We start from the raw sequence: 22951 nt of genomic DNA, 5'->3' as shown, positions 1-22951 counted from the left end.
AGACCTCTGAGTTCAAGATAGGCCAGGGAGTAGAATTTCTTCCTTTCTCTGAGATTCTATAAGAAACAGACATGTCCTGAATGTCCCCACCCTCCTCTGTGGCCATCATCCCATCACCAGCATCTCTTGGATCACAGATGCCGGGCTGAAATAGGACAGCTGGCTCCGCCTGCTTCTTCAGTCCCTGCCCCAGCCTCCCTGTATCACCCTCGTCCCCCAGCACTGCTGTGCATGTCCCTTTGCTGAAGCCCATCCTGCACCCTCAGCTTTCAACATTGCCTCTCCCCTGTTTGCCAGGGTAACACATATTCATCCTTCAGAACTCAACTCTGATTTTATTTCCAGAGAAATCCTCCCTTGATACCTCGTAGGTTTTGCCAAGATTACCTCCTTTGCTCCAAGCATCTTGCACACTTTGTGGTACTTAGTTACACCCTATTGGAATGATTCCTTTTCCTGTCCCCCTCACTGGACTGTGTGTCCCTTGAGGACAGAGCAGGAGAGTGCTTAATGTTGTTCCTGGCCTATAGTAATAGTTTCTTTGAATGCCTGTAAATATATACTGCTATTACATGTTCTGCACTGTGCTCTGAAATACCAATTGGGAGATTTCCATCCTAGTCCTTGTCATGCCAATGACCTGAGTGATCTTAATCAGGACCTTTAACCTCGTGGGCTTCAATTTCCTCATCTGTCAGATAAGGCATCAGAAGAGGTGTAGGAGATCTTTTCCATATTTTGGTTCCAGGAATTCTCTAATTCCCTAGGTCAAACCCTCAAGCCCTTGTCACCACCTTCATCAGAATTCTCAGATGGACATACTTTGACCAAGTATTGATTATTATCCAGGAGCTATTTCCCTTATGTCATGGGGCCTGAAAATTTTAAGAGTTTTGTCTTTCATCTTCATTAGAACCAGGTACAGTGTTGGTATTCAGTGGTAGAAAGGTATCTCCCCTCCTAAAGAAAATTAATATTCCTTGTAGTTTTTTTCAGAATGATGATAAAATTGAAAGCAGTGTTACTACCAGTAATTAATAATAGATCTACTATTTTAATAAGTTCCTAATTTATACTAAATATGTATCTCTAATATTCAAAACAAGTTTACAAAATAGATATTAACATTCCCATTTCATGGATGAGGTTTCAAGAGGAAAAGATACCTGCCCTTCCAAGGTCGTGTGGTTAATAAGAGATAAGACTTGAGTTTTCAAAGCCAGGGCTAACTTCAAGCCTATGGTCTTTCCACTGTGCCATTCGTGTGGAAGGAGAGGGAGAGAAGGAAGGAAGGAAGAAAAAAATGAATTTACAGAGACTTTTGCCCATTTTAATAGAGCATAGGAAAGAAAGAAAGAAACCTTGTTACAAAAATTCTCATATGGCAGGGGAGACCATCTGGAAAAGATGAAAAAAATGAGCTTTAAACCTGCCCCAGTCCTTGCTGTATAGCTAAGCAACCCTGCCTTTGTCTCTGTCCTTTTTCCTAAGCAGCTTGATCTCACCACTTCAGTCTGTAATGACATCCGACAGGTAGCTGTGGAGTAGCCTGGCTGGGTCACCAGCTGCTAGGGAGGAAGGTCCACTCCTTCCTTCAAATGGCTGCTCAGGCAGCATGCATGCCAGGCCTCAAGGACAAGCCATCTCAGGGGCAGCAGGAACTGCTGGGGTGGCGCAGCTGTTTCATGCCAGTGGTTTCTAGGAATGTTTCTGACCTCCCCTGGTCCCCAGCATTTCATGGGCAATGGAGCAAGACAGAATCTCAAAGGACAGCCTGGGGACTACTTGGTTTTGGAATTGTGTTGGCTCACTATTTACTATCAATTGCATCTGTAAAGGCAGATTTTTTTTTTCTTTCCTTTTCACTGGGAATTCCTCTCTCCATAATGCATTTCTGATTGTGAAGGGCTACTCTCATCTAGGTTATACATCCTGAAATGTTGATAAAATGGTGATCCTGGACTTTTTGTCTCTAGTCACTCTCTGCAAGAGTATATTTCTGTGTGTCTGATATGAGTGATGATAAAAATAGTAATATGAACTAGCAGTTCACAGCAATAATAATTTTGTATTAAAATACCATTTATTGAATGGTAAGCATTTCATATATATAACATTTATTCTTCATAACAGTTTTGAAGTAGATAATATGATTCCCATTTATAGATTCAAAAACAGGTTCTGTGCTATTAAGTGAATTTGCTGAGCTACATAATCACCACATGGCCATTTGTTACTCAACTAAACTTCTAGCCCTTTGGTATAGAAGTTGGTATCTCATGGAGTCATACTGGAACCTTGCATATTACTTTTCCTGTTTTAATCCTCATTGTTGAACTAATCACTAGTTCCCACGCTACACCGTCTCTACTGTAATACTTCATAGGTAGTATTTTGATATACACACATATTTTGGAATAATGCATCGAAGAAGGCTTTTTTAAGTTATCTTTTTTATACTTTTTATTTTTTACTTTTTTATTTGTTCAAGCCCCTTTAGCTGTCATTTGCCATAAAAAGCACAGGTATAACAGTCTGTCATGGTGGAAAGAGCACAGCTCTAGTTACACAGATTTAGTTTTGGTCCATATTCTGCCACATACTAGCTGTGTGACCTTTGACTGACTACTTGACCTCTGTGAGCATTAATTTACCCATTTGTAATATGGAGATAATATCTATCTCAAAATTTGTTGTGGGAATTAGAGATAACATTTACAGAGTACTAGACATAATGCCTTTCATGTAGCAGGTATTCAACAAATATCTGTTGATTATTAGACAAGTACCTTATACTATTATTGTTGTCACCATCATCATTACGATTGTCCCCAGGGCCTTTCATTTCAGAAAGCCTATACAACTCATTCTTCTACACACCTACCTATTTTGCAATCACCCAAGAGTGGGGGTTGGGGTGGACAACTTCCTGAAATGTCACTTGGGGGTCCAGGTTTGAACTTAGGCCATGGCTACGCTGACCTTCTCTGCATGTGACCTTTCCTGGCCTTTGCACAATCCCATCTTTAATTGGCCGGCACCAAGCTCTTTCCGTTCCTGCTTGCCATTGTCTTCTGAGTCTTTAATAGCAGCAAAGGAGGTGCCATCAGTTCAGCCTGTTGTCATTTAACTCAGGGATGCATGCTTGTTGCATATGGAGATGCCTCATTGGACGTTCTTTGAAGAGGTCAATTTTTCAACTCCGCTGAGTCTCCAGTCAGGAGGCTTATGGTGGAGTGGGCTTCGGGGGCAGAATTTCTCCACTCTTAGTCATCTGCAATGGTCTCAGCTCCAGTGCTCCAGCAACTGGAACTCTTCCTAACATCACTTAGGCCTTTGGGGCAGATTTTGGCCACATTTTGTAGATGAATATAATCTCAGATGCTGAAATGAGATGACAGGTTTGGTTGGTAAAAATAATCACTGAGTGAATCTGGTGATATTTTGTTCCTAGAATACACTTGCCTCACTGAACAATAAATTATGAAACCAACGCCTGTTTCATGTGTTTAGCCATTTAACCTCTTTGAACTATTTATTTATTTATTTAGAGACAGAGTTTCATTCTTGTCGCCCAGGCTGGAGTGCAGTGGCACAATCTCAGCTCACTGCAACCTCCACCTCCCGGGTTCAAGCGATTTTCCTGCTTTAGCTTCCTGAGTGTCTGGGATTACAGGTGCCCGCCACCACACCTGGCTAATTTTTTTGTATTTTCAGTATAAACGGGGTTTCACCATGTTGGCCAGGCTGGTCTCGAACTCCTGACCTCATGTGATCCACCTGCCTTGGCCTCCCGAAATGCTGAGATTACAGGTGTGAGCCAACACTCCTGGCCTGAACTCTTCATTTATATCTCCCAAAGAAGTTCTCCTCTCATAGAAAAGAACTCCATCTACCAAAGTGATGATTTAATGCATCTGGTTCAATCTGACATTATCCAAAGAAAATATTCCATGGGTGTTTCTTCTGAGTGAAACCGTTTCCTTTTCTGAGTAAGGAAATATTTTCCAATCATTTACCTGAATTCTGAGTAATGCAATTGTTATACATTTTAGCAGAAATAAATCTCTTTTGCTTTTCTTTTCTAGCATTCTTATTTTACTGTGCCTGATACCAGAGAACTTCCCAGCATACCTGAGAATGTAAGTACTTGGGAAGAAGAAAAAATTAAATTTTTATTCTTCTCTGTTTTCTGCCTATTTGTTTGAATAAATAAAGGATGTGATTTAAAGTATCATTATAAAAATTATGGTTTTTAAAAAACACATTATAAAAACAAAAGTATAAGAACTGAAGTGTATTATAAAAACAAAAACAAATAGAGAATATTTGCAAAGTATGGAAAGTATAAAGACACGGAAGGATTGTTATTCCTATTTCTCAAAGGTAATTATGTATTAATATGATATTTGATTCCCTCTTTTTAGAATGTATTTTTACATAGTTAAATCACCTATTATAAAAACATCTTTTCCATTTTCATTCATATGATTTATTTTTGTCAACTATCTAATATTCCATTTACTCTGTAGTTTAGCCATTCTCTCACTGTAGAACATTTAGATTGTTTCTCATTTCTGCTATTATAAGTGAAATGTTTCCATATAAAGAATTTTCCAAATAGAGGTTTATTAGGGTAGATCTACTCAAGCAGAATTACACTTCTACTTTTTACCTTTGTATATTTACCTTTCAGAGAATAAAATAAAGTATTTGTGGGTGAAGCATGAGGGCCTCCATCCCTACCTCCAAAGGACGTAGGAGCAGTGAACTAGAGTGTGAGAGAGCAGAAGGTTGATGTTTGCCTTCTGAACAAGCTGAATGACATATCTAGTCTAGCTGCATGACATGTTTTCAAAATGTTTTACTATGATTATAAATAGTACTATGTAGAATCAGATAAAGAATGTCTACCACTTAGACACTTGATTACTTTTTTAAAATTGTGGTAACAAATACATAACATAAAATTTACCATGTTAATCATTTTTAAGTGTACAGCTCAGTGGTTTCGAATGCATTCATATTTTGTACAGTCAATGTCCAGAACTTTTTGTATCTTACAAAACTGAAACTCTGTACTCATTAAGCAATTCCCCATTACCCTGTCTCCGCAACCCCTGGCAACCATCAATCTGCTTTCTGTCTCTGTGAATTTGACTACTCTCCATATAGTACTTCACATGAGTGAAATCATACAATATTTGTCCTTTTGTTCTGAGTTATTTCACTTAGCATAATACCTTCAAAGTTCATCTGCATTGAAGCATGTGTCGCAATTACCTGCCTTTTTGAGGCTGAATGATATTCCATTGTAGGTGTAGACCACATTTTACGTATCTGTTCATCCAGCAATAGATGCTGAGATCAATAGATATTGTTTTTACCCTTTGGCTATTATCAGTAATACTGCTTTGAACATTGGCGTACAAATGCCTGTTTGAGTCTCTGCTTTCAATTCTTTTGGGGATATACTTGAATACTTGATAAGAAAAGTGCTGGAATATGTGGTATACCTTTTCATAACTATTGTAGATTCACAGATAGGAAATTTTTCCAAATGTTGTCCATAGAACAGGTTACAAATGTCAGGTGATCAAATGTAATGAATGAAGTTAGACTGTAGTATTGTGATTAGATAACAGTCTTGATAAGTTGGGATTATCAAGCATATCCATGTAGTACATTATCTGTATGATCAGACTGTGGTAGAAAATGTTGCATCCTTTTTGTTTGACACTAACTAATAAAAAACTCAGACCAGAGTTCCCATTTCAACCACAATAGCTAATGTTGATTGAGTACTACTACTCGAAATATTATATATTTGGAGCTTTTCTCCATTTTCTCATTTAGCTCTCTCAACAAGCTTACATGGTAACTACCATAATTATTTAATATAAGGAAACAGAAGCCCTGAAAATTTAAGTCACATATTCAATATCCTACAGGAAATAAATGGTAAAATCAGAATTCAAATATTGGTCTTTCTGGATTCTTGAGACTGAGCTCTTACATAACGTGCTATACTTTGAGCCTGTGATTTTTACCTTTCATCTCTCAGAAAATTCCATTGAAATGATGAACGAAAGGAGAAAAATATTTCCCTCATGACAGAGGAAGCTACCATGAGCCAGAAAGTTTGGGAATTTACATAATATAAAGGAGATGATTACTGATAGTTGCAGTCAATTCAGTATAGACAGTGGAGAAATCCAAAAAGAAGTGGGAAAGTAATGCAGGAAGAGCAGAAGCAGAGGCATACTCTGGCTATGAAGGAGGCTACTGAAGGATTATTTTAAAATGCCATGGGACATTTATAAGAATTGATCATGTACTAAATCACACCAAAAATTTCAAAATAGAGCATACTAAACTCTCACAGGTCACTGTCTTTTATGGTGGTGAACGAAAACTATAATAATAAATTAATTAAAGGTTTAAAAATATTCATCTATTTGAAATAGCAGTTGGATCAAAGATGATACAAATTGAAATTAGTTATTATTTAGAAATTAATGACAATGAGGACACTAAACAAGTGCCTTAGGGATGTGGCCAAAACCACACTCTGGGGAAAATTCATAGCTTTGAATGCTTTTATATAAATAAAAAATTTAGAAAACAATGAACTTGACTTTCAAGAAGCTAAAAAAAAAGAATAGTAATAAAAAATAACCAAAACTAGAAAAATAAATTATAATTTAATTTATTAGGGAATATTGTTAAAGTAAAATTGAAAAAGAGTAGTTTTTAAAAACTGAATTTGTGAAAAGAATAAAATTTTAAACTTATTTGATAAATTTAAAGATTGTGAAAAGAGAAAATTTTCTAGAAAAAGACAAATGATAGTTGGCCTGAGAAATAGGCAATATGAATATAGAATTATAACTTGAAAAGATTAATAAAGCTCTATTTCAATCTCCATCCTTCAAAAAAATCTATCAGGTTTAGGTGGTTATATAGGTGTTTCAGGAACAGATAATTATTACTTAAACAGTACCAAATCATAGGAAAGGTATGGGTGTATGTGTATCACACAACAGCGAAAGAAAAATCAGGCATAATCTCCCATCTCAGAGATCTGTTTCTGAGTTTTTTCATCCTTCCTTTTTATGACATGTAGTTTTCAAAGTGTGCAACCGGGAACCCCAGTGTTGCTTTGGGAGCCCTGGAAGGCCTCACGGAGGTAGATGGCTAACTGATCAGAGCACTGGATCCCTGCTCCTATTTTATTCAGAGCAGGTTAATTTCCACTGCTTACACTGGGGGTTGAGTAATACTTTGTTTGAGACAGAAGTATTCTTTTGTTTTTTTGCTGTTGTTGTTAAGTTTCAAAACTTACATTTTTAAAAGTACACAAAATGTACACACTTCATATCTGTTTTTCTTGTAACAATGTACCATGAACATTTACCTGTGTCATTAAAAATTCTTTACAAATATTTTGTTGCAAAAGATTAATACTGATACATAGAGAAAAAAATGAAAGGCCCCCATTACCACCATCCCCTCCAACCCCAGTCCCACTCTCCCTCCAACCCCAATCCCACTCTCCCTGCAGTGTTTGATGAAACCTTTCTCTAGGAATTTAGTGTTATGTGTAGCTATGAAGGAGGCTACTGAAGGATTATTTTAAAATGCCATGGGACATTTATAAGAATTGATCATGTACTAAATCACACCAAAAATTTCAAAATAGAGCATACTAAACTCTCACAGGTCACTCTTTTATGGCAGTGAACGAAAACTATAATAATAAATTAATTAAAGGTTTAAAAATATTCATCTATTTGAAATAGCAGTTGGATCAAAGATGATACAAATTGAAATTAGTTATTATTTAGAAATTAATGACAATGAGGACACTAAACAAGTACCTTAGGGATGTGGCCTGTGTGTGTTGTAGATGGTTTTTAAACATAAATATGATGCTATTCATACTTGTTTAGCAACTCGTTTTTTGGTTTAATGTATTCTAAAAAGTGTTCATATCTACCTACTTCTTCCTTTTTAATGACATACTTATTTAGTGGTATTTTTAGTCTTATGAAAGTAATGCATATTAATGGCTTAAAAACATGTAGTACTACATAGTTGTTGATGAAAACCAGCAATTTTCAAGTTGCCCAGCTACTTTCAAGTTTTTAGCAGCTGTGTTTCCCTCTGTATTTTTGAGTAACTTATTCATATTGCTAAATCTTATTTTTTTTCTGTTACAGATATCACTTATTGATTTTCCTATGGAAGATGAGAGTTTTGGTCTTTTACCACCTATAACACTCCCCACCCCGAAACACACAGAATAACGTTCTCTGAGTCACATATTTCCCCTCTCCCATTCTTTCTATACCTTTAGAAAATTTTTACATTAAATCAGAAGTTAATGTTTACATTTTAATGAGCATACTGAAGTAGTTAGTAGATTACCTTTCCTTTCTTATACAACTTTTTGTCACATAAGCATTCTTGGGTTTCACATCTTCCTCATTCTTGATTTCACTCCCTCATTTTGGTGATACATGCGCCAGTAGTTTTCTTGAGAAAGTGCTTGTTAGAGGCAACATTTTTAGACCTAGCATGACTAAAAATAACTCTCTTCTTCTTTTTTTGAGACAGAGTCTCGCTCTGTCGTTCAGGCTGGAGTGCAGTGGCACAATCTCGGCTCACTGCAAACTCCACCGCCTGGGCTCAAGCAATTGTCCTGTCTCAGCCTCCCAAATAGTTGTGGCTACAGGTACACACCACCACACCTGGCTAATTTTTGTATATATTTAACACAGATGGGGTTTCACCATGTTGGCCAGGCTGGTCTTGAACTCCTGACCTCAATTGATCCACCTGCCTTGGCCTCCCAAAGTGCTGGAATTACAAGCGTGAGTCCAGCCTCTTTATTCTTCTTTTGATAGTTTGACTGGGTATAGAACTCTAGGTTGGAAATTACTCTATCTTCCCAACTTTGAAGATGTTTCTCCACTGACTTCTAGTTTTGCTGTTGCAACTAAGAAGTCTCAGCCATTCCGATTCCTGTGATTTACTTATTGTAACCATCCTTTGGTGGTCTCTCCTGGTATCCTGAAATTGCAGTGATGCGCCTTGCTAGGGGCCTGTTTTCATCTATTGTGCTGGGCACTTGGTGGTTCCATTTAGTATGGAAACTCATGTCCTTTAGAGCTGAGAACTTTTCTTACATTATTTCTTTGAAAAAATATTCTTCATTTTTCTTTCTTTCTCTGGGGCCTCTATGATAGAATGTTAAAATATCCTGTGCTGATCCTCTAATTTTCTTGTTTTTTCTCTCCTATTTTCCATCTCTCTCTTTTCGTTTTCTCTCTACTTTCTTCAGCAAATCTTTCCATCTTTGGAAATTTACTTCTGCCATTATATTAATATTTTCACTCATCTGTGAGACTGTTATTTATAGATTTTAAAAAGTGTTCTTCTCCTTGTATTATTTTCCTGCTCAACATTCCTATCTTCTGTTTGTTTTATTCCTTAACTTTCACTGTAGAGCCTTTCCTCAAATGGCTGCCCTGTCACATTTAAGAGTGAGGCACTAAAAAGCTGGCTGAATGCTCTGTCAGTCATTTCTGGAGCTTGGAACTAGTGTGGCTATTTTGGGGGCAGTGGCCTCTCAAATATCAGTATCAGAATCTTTTTCTTTGGATTTGGTCTGTTTTCTTTGCCTAGGTAGTGTATGCTTTATTATCAGTGTTCTGGAAGCTGAGTAGGAATGGTAGGTTATGACATGTCAGCATCTAATATGTATACCTTCGTTTAATACTCATTTTCATTGTAAGCCTTTATTGCCTGTCAAAGGCTTTATTGCCCATCCTCAACTATACCTGGTGTCCCCAGGCCTTTCTGGTTCAGTTCTTCTAGAAAGTAAACACATATTCCTCTGGAGAGGTGTGGGAAAGTCTGTTAACTAGCTCATTGAGCTGGGAGACGAGATCCTTGGGATTGAATTACTCCTATTTTTATTTGCACCCGCTCTCCTAGCCTTCAGAGATTCTGGGTGTCTCCAGTTCCTTTTTGGAATTCTTTTTGTGCTATGAGTTGGGCTGAATGTTCGGTGCTGTGCCTGCCCACCTTGTCCGTAGCTTTAAGCTTTTCTTCTCAACCTCAGTCGCATGCTTGTCAGCTTGGGCCAGATCATTCTTTGTTGAATGGGGCTGTTTTATACATCGTAGGATATTTAGCAAGCATCTCTGGGCTCTGCTCACTATATGATGGTAGCACATTCCCCTCCAGCTGTGACAACCAAAAATGTCCCCAGGCATTGCCAAATATCCCCTGGGGGACTAATGGCCCCAGCTTGAAAACCACTTCTTTAGTCACATCTGCTTTTTGGCTTTCAAAAATTTGATCTCTTTCTTCCATTACTAATTCTTCTCCTGTTTTTTGGCGTTTGTGCCTTTTAAAATTCTTTGACTTTTTCTGGGAGGCTGGTATCAGGAGAGAGAAAAGATAAATGTATGTTTAATTCACTGTATTTAACTGTTTTAACTGTGCTTTTCCTACTAATAGACATTTACATTTTCTACTATAAATAATGTTATGATAAAAATGATTGCCTAGGTTAGGTTCATTAAAAATTTTTTTTTCTTTTAAGAATAAATAATTTCTTAAGAACTTCATTTTAAGGTACTTGGAAATTCTGATCATTTCTAGTTTTTCAAAACCACAATTGAGATTAGGAAGTTTTTTTTTTTAAGTCTTCTCATAGCCTTACCTCCAAAGCCTGTCTGCACTGTATGCTACCTCTCCTGCCCCCACTATTTTAAAAATTTACATTCCTTCTGCTGGTTTTGCTACTAATGAACCAATTCCCTGTGCATGACCCATTGTCCCTAAATCCTCCTTTGCAAACCAGTAAAAGGCTAGCGTTGTTTGTTTCTAAGCGGAATGGTAATACCAATCTGCCAGACTCCTACCGTACATGATTCCACTTTAATCCTTAGAGCTACTCCGAAAGGGGTAGACCTGAGCCCTGTTTTAGACAGGGAGCCCAGAGCTCACAGAGCTGAGGTGGCAAGGTCTGCTCGTAAGCACAGTGTAGCGACCCAGGTTTGTAAGCTTTTGTTCCTGTTGTACCCCACTGCCTCCCTGGAATTGATGTGTTCTATTCATGAGGAAAAAAAGAAAAGAAATGTTTTTTTAAATATATAGCAAATTACAAAATGAAGCAGGAAAGCCTTTCCTCTAAGGAGAATCTGAACTTTTGTAAGACCAATTTATGTGGTTTTTGACACAGAATCACTGTTGAGCTCTAGCAGTGTTGAAATTTGCATATTAATCTCTTGATGATTTTTCAAGGATTAATTTAAAATTACTAAATTGCTGCATTGCAAATTGAAACAAGCAATAACTGTGGGGTTCTTAATCCTTTATGATCTGGTGTAGTGGAAAGAACATGAATTTTAGAGACAACCAGACTCTGGGCTTTGCTACCCTGGGACTTTGGGGCAATGTACTTATACTCTTGGAGCCTCTAGGTCCTTATCTACAAAAGGAAAATGTGAGAAACTCATGAAGTATTAAATGTAGCATTCCAAGGACAATGTCTGGTTTGATGGAGATGCTGCTTTCAATGGTGTTTCTTTTTCTCCTTTTCTTGGCTCTCCCAGAATTCTAGTCTTAACCTCCCTTGAGATCTGAGTTGTGGCTGAGGGCTGAAGAACATTATTCTTGGAGCACATCTTTTCTAGATTTTTCTCATATTCATGGTTATGGAGATTAATTCTTTTCCTTTTATGGGGCATATATTTCATGGGGCCTTGAAAGTGTCTTAGCAGGCCCTTTTCACACCAGAATGTCTGAAGCTTGGAACTGGTGCGGCAGATGGAGCCCAGGGCTCCGCTGCCTGTAATATAGATGGTTTGTAAATATTTATTGATTATCTCCTCTAAGGAACATAAGCAACAAAAAGGATAAATAGGCTTTGGGATGTGGAATTTAATAACGTTCTATCACCAGATAATCCTGTTCTCCTGGACAGCTTCAGAGAAGTGTTAGTGTGAAAAAAGAGAGGAAGGAGCTGGTATTTATTGAGCATCCACTGTGGATCAGATCGGGCACTGTTTGTTATGTTATGAAATCTTCACAACAGCCTTATAGTATGGTTGTTATCTCTGTTCTGGAGAGGAAATGAAGCCCAGAGATGTGAGGTAACTTGCCAAACCAGGAAGTGCTAAAACCAGGATTCACTTTTCAGTGGGTATGATCTGAGCATTGAGATGCTGCTTGGTCTGGGCCCTGGCTCCGTGGCTCCTTCTGCCCATCTAAGAAATTGCTCATCATAGGTGTAAGTTATATAATTAATTGAATGAATGTTTGGTAAAATGTCCTCTCTCCTTCTCTAAGGACAGGGATCAGTATTTTTTTTCACTGTAGCACTGTACCCAGAACAGAATAGTTGCCCAATATGTATTTATTGACTGAACGAATGACTGAATGAATGAATGAACATGTAGCCACCCCCAGGAGAAGAAAAAAGAACAATTCCTTTCAGTTGGCTTTTGGGCCAATTTGTCTGCAAGACATTAATGAAAAGCAAACGTAAAAAATTAATTCTTTTCCCTTTCAGATCCCCATTGAAGTTAATTCTCATTATTTCTACAATTTCTTTGTAAAAATATTTTCTTTCTTTTCACTGAAAAACTATCACTCTGTAATTGCTCATCAGGGTTTTCTCTGTCTATCAAGATAACACATGTAGGAGTGAATTTTATGCAGGCAATAATTAAATGAGCATAAATCTTTATAAATTTTAAACAGTTGACCTGCATTTAAAAAAAAGTCACAGACCATGAACAGTTATGTAGTAATAATTACATTGTAAACCAGCTGTATAAAGAATTTTTCTTTAGTGTCCAGGTTTTGAAGTTTACTTTTGATTAATGGATAATCATATAGACCTTCATTTGGAATATTAAACAAACCTGTCTTAATTATCTCGTTGGTGTCATACCAAGTGGTTAATGATGCGAGGAAAGCAGTTAGAGTGGACAGTTACATATAACATTGCCCAGACTCCACTTTGTCAAAAGATGCGCCATGATATAGAAAAGATTTATGAACTCATCATGACTTTCAAACATAAACAAAGTTGAAGTGGTAGTAGAAGACCTATTATCAAGAACTGCGATTATAGAGAATTCCATTGTTGCTCTTAAGAGTTGTCAGGTAATTGTTTATTCTAATGGTTTTTCTATTCACATGGAGGGATGAAAGTTGACCTCTGAGTAAACTCTGCTTTCCTTTCTAGAATACTCTTCTCTGATTTGATTGCTTATGTGAATTTCTGGGATTCTTTCTTAAGCAGATTGTTTTAGAATCCAAATTTATAATTCCCTTTAAAGAATCCCTCCCAACTAAGGTTACCTAAATTCTTAAAAAAAAAAAATCAGTTGAGGGTTTTAAAAATTTTTATTATGGTAAAATAATTTGAATAGGAGTTATTTCAGTAAACAAGACCCACTGACAAAACCAAGCCTCTTGCCTTGGAAGCTGCTTTCAGACACAAGACAGTAGGTCTTTATCATGTGTACCATGTATGAAGTGGAAAGTCACAAAGACTAATAAAATGACAGACAGTGGGGCGGACTAGCATCTGTTTCGAAGGCTCCAAGGAGTACCCAGCTTAGAGTCAGTTCTTTGGTTTGAGGATTATCTCATTTCCCTAAGGTATTGAACCTAAGACGCTTTCTCTCTAAGCCCCACTATATCCCCTCCCATCCCCACCCCACTCCAACTCCCCCCATCGCCACCACCCCCACGTGCTTCGTAACCTCAGGCATGGATCACAGTGAGCCTCAAGTCCCCAGCCACCTGGATTGGTGCAGGAGCCAGCAGGGACAGCTAGAAGGGAGCAGCCATTATAAGGCTTCTCCTGGGAGGATGGGGGTTTTGCCAGGTGCCATTCCCTTTCTCTTTGTCTGGATTTAGAGCCACAGGGGGTTCGCACTTGACCTGACGCTTACCAACGTTTCTTTGCGGAGATGAGAAGTGGGAGCCAAGAGTCTAAGGAGCTTGTGCGTTGCAGGCTTCTTCTGAAGTGCACCTTGCAGGCTGCTCTGTCCAGAGACCTTCCTCAGATTTGAGCCCTTTCCAGCCTGGGTGGGGGATAGCTTTGTAGCTGTGCTACCCAGCCCTAGAGAGTGTGGCCAGAAGAGATGCTAGGTGGAGAGGCACATGCTCATGGGGACATAAATGTATGCGTAACTGAAATAATGTTTAAACTCCATGAGTAGGAAAGGAATATCCTCAAGCCTAAAAACTTACTGGCACTAAGAAAACCGAGACCTTTTGAGCACAGAAACTGGGAACTAGTCCTAGAAGCAAGGTTTTCCTTTCCAAGTAGGTGAGTCACACAGAGAAGTAATTGGCAGAGAATGAAGAAAGTGGTTACTTAGGCTCAGCCATGGTGGCATTACAGCCCAGGACACTAAGCCTAGGATGAGGTGGCCAGGGACACCATGTTTGACAGGAATTATGGTGCTTTAGAAGGAGGATTTATCCTTTATTAAAAGAATGGACTCTCCCTTTAAAAACCTATTTGGGCAGGTAGACTAGTATGGTGCATAGTAATCTAGAAGTCCAGGGGTCACTTGAGATTTTTTTCTCCTTCCCTCCCCAAGTCTAATTCATCGTCAAGTCCTGTGATTCCACTTTATGGATATCCCTGACATCTACACCCAAAGCTTTTGTCTGAATTGGTTTTTTAATGTATATTTTAATCTTTTCTTTCCCAGAATATGGCAGCAGCCTGTTAGTTGACTGTCCTGCCTCCTGTTTGCCCTCTTATCTGTCCTCCACAGAGTCTCTAGGAAGATTTTTCTGAAACACAAATAGGGTCATGTCAGGATCCTTCAGCACTGCGCTGTCCCTAGCTCCCCTGCCCCCTGCTCTCCCTCCCCGCCCTGCCTCTCACTCTCTTCCCTGCGTGTGCGCTCCTCACCCCACCCTGTCTTTGCCTCTGCCTGGAATATGCTTCTTCCCTCGTCCACTGAGTGAACCCCTGTTTGGAGGCCCAGACCAAATGTCTTCTCTGTCACACTTTCTCCAGCCTTCCCCTGCATATCCATCAAGGGGAGTGAGGCTTCTCAGCCATGCCTGGAGTGTAGCCTCAACCACGGTACGTTGCATACTGGATTTCTGAGTCTAATGTCCCTCCCACCCCAGAGTAAGCAGGAAGATGGAGATCACAGTTAGTTTATCTCTGCAGGCCTAGCTCCCAGGAAGGTGCTAGGCACATAGTAGGAGTTAAATAAGTGTGTGTTGATTGCCTGATTATAGGAGATAGAAATGAGAGGATGAGGATTTAGTCCACAGGAGAAGCAAAGTGCTGGGAGAGTGGCTTATCTTGTGTCTTTTATCAGCAGAAGCTCATAATGTGTTCTGGCTGTAGTCTTGACTGAGGACAGCCTGCCGTGGAAGCCCTCCCTTCTATCCTCTGATCTTACCCATCGGAGAAATATGCTTGGCCTGGCTGTGAAATGAACACATGCTTCTGTGTACAGCCCTCACCCCAGTTACCTGATAAACCACTAATTTATTTACATTTTTAATACATGTAGCCACAGATACCATGAAAAGTCACCCCTCCCTCCCTCCGCCATCCCCAGTTACTTACCGGTCTTTGTGTAGCTTCCAGTGGCAGTTCTTTTTCTGCGGGTTCTTCACCATTACTGAGTAATCAATTGCTTCATCCGGCTCAGAGCCAGGTTTTCTGGAGTCACATGCTAAGTTCTTCCTAATGTCCCACCTGGTCCATCTTCTGGGCTGGTGCATTCCTCACTGCACTGTTCTCGCCTGAGTGAGGGACCAGCACCCTCAGCCATTGCTTCCTCCGTGCACCGAGCTTGCTGTCATCAAACTGCTGGATGATGGGAGAAGCAGCTTCACCTAACAGGACCCCTGTCTCGTGGCAAAAACATACTTAAAACTGAGTTACTGTAAGATGGGGACAATGGAAGCATACAGGAGAACTTGACAAATGAATTGAGGAAGTCTCCCGGGAGGAGGTGACATTGGAGCTGGGCCTTGAAAAGTAAGCAGGTGTCCTCAAGGAAGAGTGGGGCATTCGAGGCAGAGGACACAGCAGAAGCAATTACAGTTTCCAGGTATTTCACTCAATTGTCTCTCAGGACATGGCAGGCCTGAGAGAGTAAGGATTGGTGTGGCTGGGGGAGGGAGATTCCTGACTCCATGGGGCGTGCTGCTGAACTGAGGCTTGATGGGAACTCTGAGTGCTCCCTGCAGCTGCTCCTGGGGCCCCGCTCTGCCCCACAGGTGCTCCCACGGCTGAGCGAGGTTCCCAGGGCTGTTGGCACTCCCACCCACTCCCACCCGCTCAGGCGGGTGGCATCCCAGAAGGAAAGAGGCAGGGGAGGAAGCAGATAAGAAAGACAGCTTCTGTTTAGACACAAATATCTTGGTAATCAGCACAGATGGGATGAGAAATACCAAAAAAAGTACATGACAGTTTAGAGAGAATTTGGCTAAATGTTACGTATTTTTAACATACCTGTGTAGAGTTTTTGGAACAAGCACCTGAGTCCCTCAGAATCTGATTGGAGATGGGGGACATGCCTCAATCAAATGGTGTTTTTATTTCAGAAATGTTCCCTTCCCATCCACAAAAGTATCCTTGTGATTTTTTTTTTCTCCCACCAAAATAAGGCGCAGGATTTGTCTCTGACGCTGTGTCTCCCTATTTGGACGGCAAGCTGTGTAACATATTTCTCCCCAGCGTGAAGCTTCTTGGCAGACTCTTGAGGCCACGTTTTGGTGGCTTCAGAGTTATCTTTGGATCTGTCAAAAGTGCTAATGGGCTTTCTGGCCTTCTTTAAGCTCCTCATTTCTATTTTCTTTTTACTTCCATCCTCTCCTAAAAGAAAAATTCATGTAATTCATCAGCAGTTAAGCTTTTTACTGAAATGCTCAGTGAAGGGCCTCGTATTTTTGTTTGTGAGGAGAGCTGTGCCATGTCACCGTCTTCAGAGCAAACCCCACCCTTACATCATTAGCTCTGTGTTCCTCCGTCCAGTGGAGGAACCAAGATACACTGGTTGACTCCTTCCGACTGCCTTTGGTGTTTGCTGTTTTGTTTTTCACTGAGTTTGTTAAGAGGCAAGTTGGTGTGGTGGTTAGGGTATGAGTTTTGGATTGAGGAGATCTAGTTTTGAAACATGGCTCTCCCCTTTCTAGCTGGGTGACCTTTAGAAGTCTACTGAGACTTCCTGAGCCTCCAGTTTTTTTTTTTTTTTAATTTCTCATCTATATAATGGAGATGATAATGCCTGTCTCAAGCTTGTTGGGAAGATTGGAAAGAACACAGGAAAAGCACCTGTTGCCTGCCACATACAGATCACTCCGTGAATGGGGTAACAGTAATTTTTAACAGAAGCATTCTCCTTTCTTTAGGCATACTTGATCTTGTTTCGTTTCTTTTTCCAAATATGAGTTTTACCTACAATTTTGTGTGGAATAAAAAGAGCAGGGATTTAGAGACAGACCCACTCAGGACTGAATCATGTCACATCCACTTACTGCGTGACCTTTGTCAAATTACACAACTTCTCTGTGCCACTGTTTTCTCATCTTCATAGAGGGATAATAATACTTAGTTCAAGGAACAGTTTGAAGATTAAGTGACATGTTTAATAATAGATGTGAATCTTTCAAACAATAGATGTGCATAAGAGGGACAGTGTGGTGTACGGGAAAGCGTATAGGCCATGGAGTCAGATCTGACTTCGCCAGTTGCTGACCTCTCCCAGACTTCTTTATATTGGAAAGAATAACGCCTCACTGGATTTTTGTGAAGATTGCACAATTACACATCCACAGTGTCTGGTACAGTGGCTGGCACTTGATAGGTAGTTAGTATATAGAGCTGTTAATTCACTTGCTCTGTATTTATAAAGGTTGATGGTTAACTTGGTACTTCAGTCAAACAATAATAAATTATAAGATAAGTGCCCATTTTTACTCCCAGCCCATAATATTGTTGAAAAGCACTTTGTGCTATTTTGCATGTAAAATCCACCTGGTTTACTTCAATTTATGGGTTATAGATCTTTAATCATTATAAACTGCAACGCCTGGCAATAGCATTCCTTCCCTCCCAAACCCCTTTCATTTTCAGAGGATTATATTGTATGGCATTGAAAACCTGTAACATTGAAGAAATTAGCATATTCATGTGTATTATTAAAGTCAGGTGGGTATAGAAAGCGTTGTATAAATGAAACACATTCCTTTTTTTTTTCTGAAATCTGAAGAGTACCAATCTATAGTACTAATTAAAAGACTGAAGCCCAGGCTACAGGGGTGGAAAAAAGATAGTTAAAACACTGCTTTGTCACAACTTGCTGCTGTTTGTCTTCAATTTTTTTTCCCCTTTTGAGTGAAATACCTGGAAATTGTAAATGTTCGAAATTGCCTTAATTCCAGCTGAGCCGTTTTAGCAAATGTAAACTGTGAAGGAGGGGATACCAGCAGTGATGACGGGAGAGGAGCTCGCCTGGCCTTCGTGGGTGGCATCTCCTGCACAGAAACGGGCTCAGTGTCAGAAGCATTTTGGTCCCTGGGTACTTTCTTTTGCTTAGGCGTATGGCACAGCACATCGGGAAGATTCTAGGATCTGGGACCCAAAGATTTGAGCAGCAGTCCTGTCTTCATTGCTTATTAGACTGTTCCATCTTGGAGAATCTCTTTGAGTCTTGGTTTCCTCATTTGTAAGATATGTAGAATTCCTGTTCTGCTCACCTTTAGGAACTGACCTAAGTGCTGGATGCGACCTCATGTTGTAATCACCACACAAAGATGTAATTGGCTCAGGCTCCTTCCTCTGTAAGGTGTCTTCCAACTTTACCCTTCATGATTTTACACATGTGGGGGATTTGGCCTCCCAGGTAGAAAGAAAAGGACAGGGAAAGAACAGAGTATACTTTCTGATTATTTTATGTTTCTTATGCTCTTATTAGATACAGTTATAATAAGAACAAAGAAAATCAGCCACAAACCGTGCCTTCTTCTTTCTCCTAGAGAAATCTGACAGAATATTTTGTGGCTGTGGATGTTAACAACATGTTGCATCTGTACGCCAGTATGCTGTACGAACGCCGGATACTCATCATTTGCAGCAAACTCAGCACTGTGAGTAGACAGTCTTAAGACTGGCTTTTTAATGATCTAATTTTAATTGAAAGATACATCAGCAAGATGAAAGAAAATTTTAGAAAAAGGAGTCAGCTACAGTCCCCTTATATGGCAGCATGTCATTTTCATTAATTGTTCATTTTTTTTTTACAGTGCCAATGCACATTTCATTTATTCCTGTAGTCGCACAGTCAATTATAAATAGCTTTCCATTTGATTGTGTTATGAACATTTTGCAGGTTTCTACATGAGCTTCAATTGTCATTTTTTAATGTCTACACCATATTTCATGATACGGGTGTGTCATTATTTACTAAATCCTTCTCTTGATGGCCATTTAGGTTGTTCATTATGATTTAATCCTTTTAGTAGATAATACTGCAATGAACATCTTTTGGCTTCTTTTGACTGTTACAGTTATATTCTAAGGAGTGGGACACTAGGTCAAAGGGCTTGATAAGCACTATGACTTAGGGACTGCCAAACTGCTTTGCAAACAGGCGGTGCTTGTTTACAGTGAAGGCTGCCAGCTGTAGATGAGTGCACCATTTTCACCGCAGCTTTGCCAGGAAAGAGAGAGTGTGTGTGCGCGCATGTGCGCATGTGTGTACGTGCGTGTGCTCAGGTGTTTTAATTCTGCTAAGAAAGTAGATGTGCTATGGTATTTCAGGCTTGCTTTAATTTTAAAATTACCTCTTTGGTTAGAGGTAACTGAATATTTTCCATGGGTTTATTTTTTTATTTGTATTTTGTTAATATCCTTTCACATTTATTTTATAGGTGTCTTGATTTTTTTATTAATTATAATGAACTTTCTATATAACTTTTGCTGCGTGTATAATATAAATATTTTTATATTCCTTTTATTTTAGTTTTTCACTTGCTAAGTATAAGAGTTCACATTTTCCCCAATATTTTTTATGAAAATTCTTAAGCCATTATAGAAAGCTGAAATAATTTTACAGTGAATGCTGATATACTTCCATCTAAATTCTACTAGTGACATTGTATCAGTTGCTTTATCATGTATTTATTCAACTATTTATCATCCATAGCATCCATTAATCCATCTTTTTTTTTTTTTTTTTTTTTTTTGGAGACAGAGTCTTACTCTGTCACCCAGGCTGGAGTTCAGTGGCGCTATCTCGGCTCACTGCAACCTCCACCTCCCAGGTACAAGTAATTCTCTTGCCTCAGTCACCCAAGTAGTTGGGGTTACAGGCACACACCACCACACCCAGCTAATTTTTGTATTTTTAGTAGAGATGGGGTTTTGCCGTGTTGACCAGGCTGGTCTCGAACTCTTGACCTCAAGTGATCCACCTACCTCAGCCTCCCAAAGTGCTGGGATTACAGGTGATCCATCTTATTTTTAATGCATTTCAAAGTAAATCACAGGCGTCACTTTACTTTCCCCTAAATAATTCAATATCTGTTTGCTGAGTTTGTTGTTGTTTTTGTTTGTAGACAAAACTTATATACAGAAATTGACTGGGAGTAGAATGCCTAACAGGCATCCCTCTGTTAGAGAGAGTAGAAAAATATTTTTATAAGTGGAGAGTTCCCTAATGAAGGGCCTATGGATAAAATCAAGTTATGTGTTTACTTATGAATAAAAGGCACCTAATAATGAAAACTCTCTGAGACTACTAGAGTTTTCCTTACAGTTTTTATTATACCTTCATTATTTTATTATTTCTTTGGTTATTGATTGCTCATCAAGAACTCAATTTTTTTTAATTGCCTAGTATGTGTTAAGAATAGCCTATAGTAGACCTCTTGCTTTGTTTTACATTTTATTTTACACCATACGTGCAGTTCATAATTTCAGGGCACAAACACCCAGACTGAGTTTCAGAATGAGAATATTGTCAACCACATCTATCATCACCTCTTTGAAAGAGTCTAGTCCATAACCAGTTACTGTTGCTTTAGATTATTAAATTTCAGTCAACAAAAACATGACATCGTCTCAGTGGAAATGAATTCCTTATCATTTAATCATGATGTTTTTGATCCCGTACTGTGTGCCATGCACTGTCCTAAGCACTTTTCATGTATGAACTCATTTAATCCTTACTACGACAGCCTTAGTGGGTTCTGTAATTACTTCCATCTTATAGATAAGGAAGAATGAACCTTCTGTGTGATTTTGCTCTCATAAATGTGGTGGATTAAACACACAAAATTATTTCTGCTTCCTCCCAAAACTAAAATGAAATAAAGGAATAAATCTACAAACACAAAGAACAGATGCAGCAGGAATTTTTAAAATAGTAAGAAAATACTGTTAGCAACTTTATGCCAGCATTCGAAAACTAAGGTAAAATAGAAGAAAATAGCTTAGCAAAGTTGACTCCAGAAGAAATAGAAAAATTAAATAGGTTATTTAACTTACAGAAATTGAATCAATATCTTTACATATTTTTCCAGATAAAACACTCATCCCAGGGGGTTTTACAAGTGTGTTTTATCAAACATCTCAAGGAAAAGATTATTTCAATCTTAGACAAACTCCTTAAGAGTCTAGAACAAGAGGAAATGAAACCCAACTTTTCCTGTGACACTTGTATAACCTTGACATTCAACACAAAGACTGCACAAGAAAGAAAAATTAGCAGCCAGTGTCACTCATTAATGTAGGGGTAAAAATCCTCAATTAGGAAGCAAATGATTGATGATACTAGAAAATCTATTAATATAACTTACATATTGACATATTAAATGGGAAAACTTTTATGGTCCTCAATAGAGGGATGGAAAGCACTACCATGTTTATGAATAAGAAGACTTGATATCTTGAAGATGTTATTTCATTTCAAAATGATGTATAGATTGTATACAATTATATTCAAAACCCCCATCGGGTTTTACATAGTACCTGACAAGCTAATTCTAAAATTAATATGGAAAAGCCAGAGAAAGAGCCACAACATACTTGACAAAAAAGAATGGGTTGCGGAAGCTTGCTTTACCAGATATCAAAACTTTCTATAAAGCTGTAGTAATTACGATGCTAGTAGTGGGATGAGGATACACATATGGGCTGATGGAACAGAATAGAGAGCCCAAAAACAGATCACATGTATATGGGCTCTTTATTTTATAAAAGGTGGCATTGTAGCATCTCTGGGGAATCAATGGACTTTTCAATAATTGGCTGTCCACATAGGAAAAAAAGGAAGACCGTTTCTATCGTACACACACAAAAATAAATTCCAAATGGATCAAGAACTTACATGTGAAAGGCAAAATTTTAAAACATTTAGAAGACAAAATAGAATAATACTTGATGATCTTCAGAGTAGAGAAAGGCTTATTTAAAGGTGGTCCAAAATATACATTGTATAAAAGAAAATATTAAAATCGTGAACTTTTATTCATTAAAAGATACTTTTCTCTGACTGAAAAGTCACAAGCTGAGATTTGCCATATAAAAAAACTGACAGAAAATTAGTATCGGAAATAAGTACAGAACTATGACAATTAAAAAGAAGACAAGCCTGTCAATGGAAAAATTGGCAAAAGGCATGAATTAGCATTTCACAGAAGAAATACAAATGGCCAACATCTGTATGGAAAGATACTCAACCACATTAGTAATAATCAAAAAGCACATTAAAACTACAGTGATTATGGCTGGGCACAATGACTTACACCTATAATCCCAACATTTTGGGAGGCCAAAGTGGGAGGATTGCTTAAGGCTAAGAGTTCAAGAACAGCCTGGGCAACACAGTGAGAGCCCTGTCTCTACAAAGAAAATTAAAAATGAGCGTGG

General features: G+C 38.7%; 1 protein-coding gene across 15 annotated transcripts in view; it reads left to right on the top strand.

The window, feature by feature from the left end:
* Positions 1-22951, top strand: part of DENND1A (DENN domain containing 1A) — a 543118-nt gene that overhangs the window by 253230 nt on the left and 266937 nt on the right. For all 15 annotated transcript variants that reach the window (XR_010130361.1, XM_031014509.3, XM_031014508.3 and 12 more), the window contains 2 exons: positions 4089-4142; positions 19057-19167. Coding sequence is in view for 14 of the 15 variants with exons in the window: in XM_031014509.3 (XP_030870369.2) it covers positions 4089-4142; positions 19057-19167 (165 nt within the window). In the remaining variant the exon portion in view is untranslated. The remainder of the gene's footprint in view (positions 1-4088; positions 4143-19056; positions 19168-22951) is intronic.

This window comes from Gorilla gorilla, chromosome 13 (genome assembly GCF_029281585.2).
Source record: "Gorilla gorilla gorilla isolate KB3781 chromosome 13, NHGRI_mGorGor1-v2.1_pri, whole genome shotgun sequence".
NCBI lineage: Eukaryota > Metazoa > Chordata > Mammalia > Primates > Hominidae > Gorilla > Gorilla gorilla.
The sequence above is the reverse complement of the archived record's forward strand: the minus strand, read 5'-3'. Positions and strand labels throughout refer to the sequence as shown.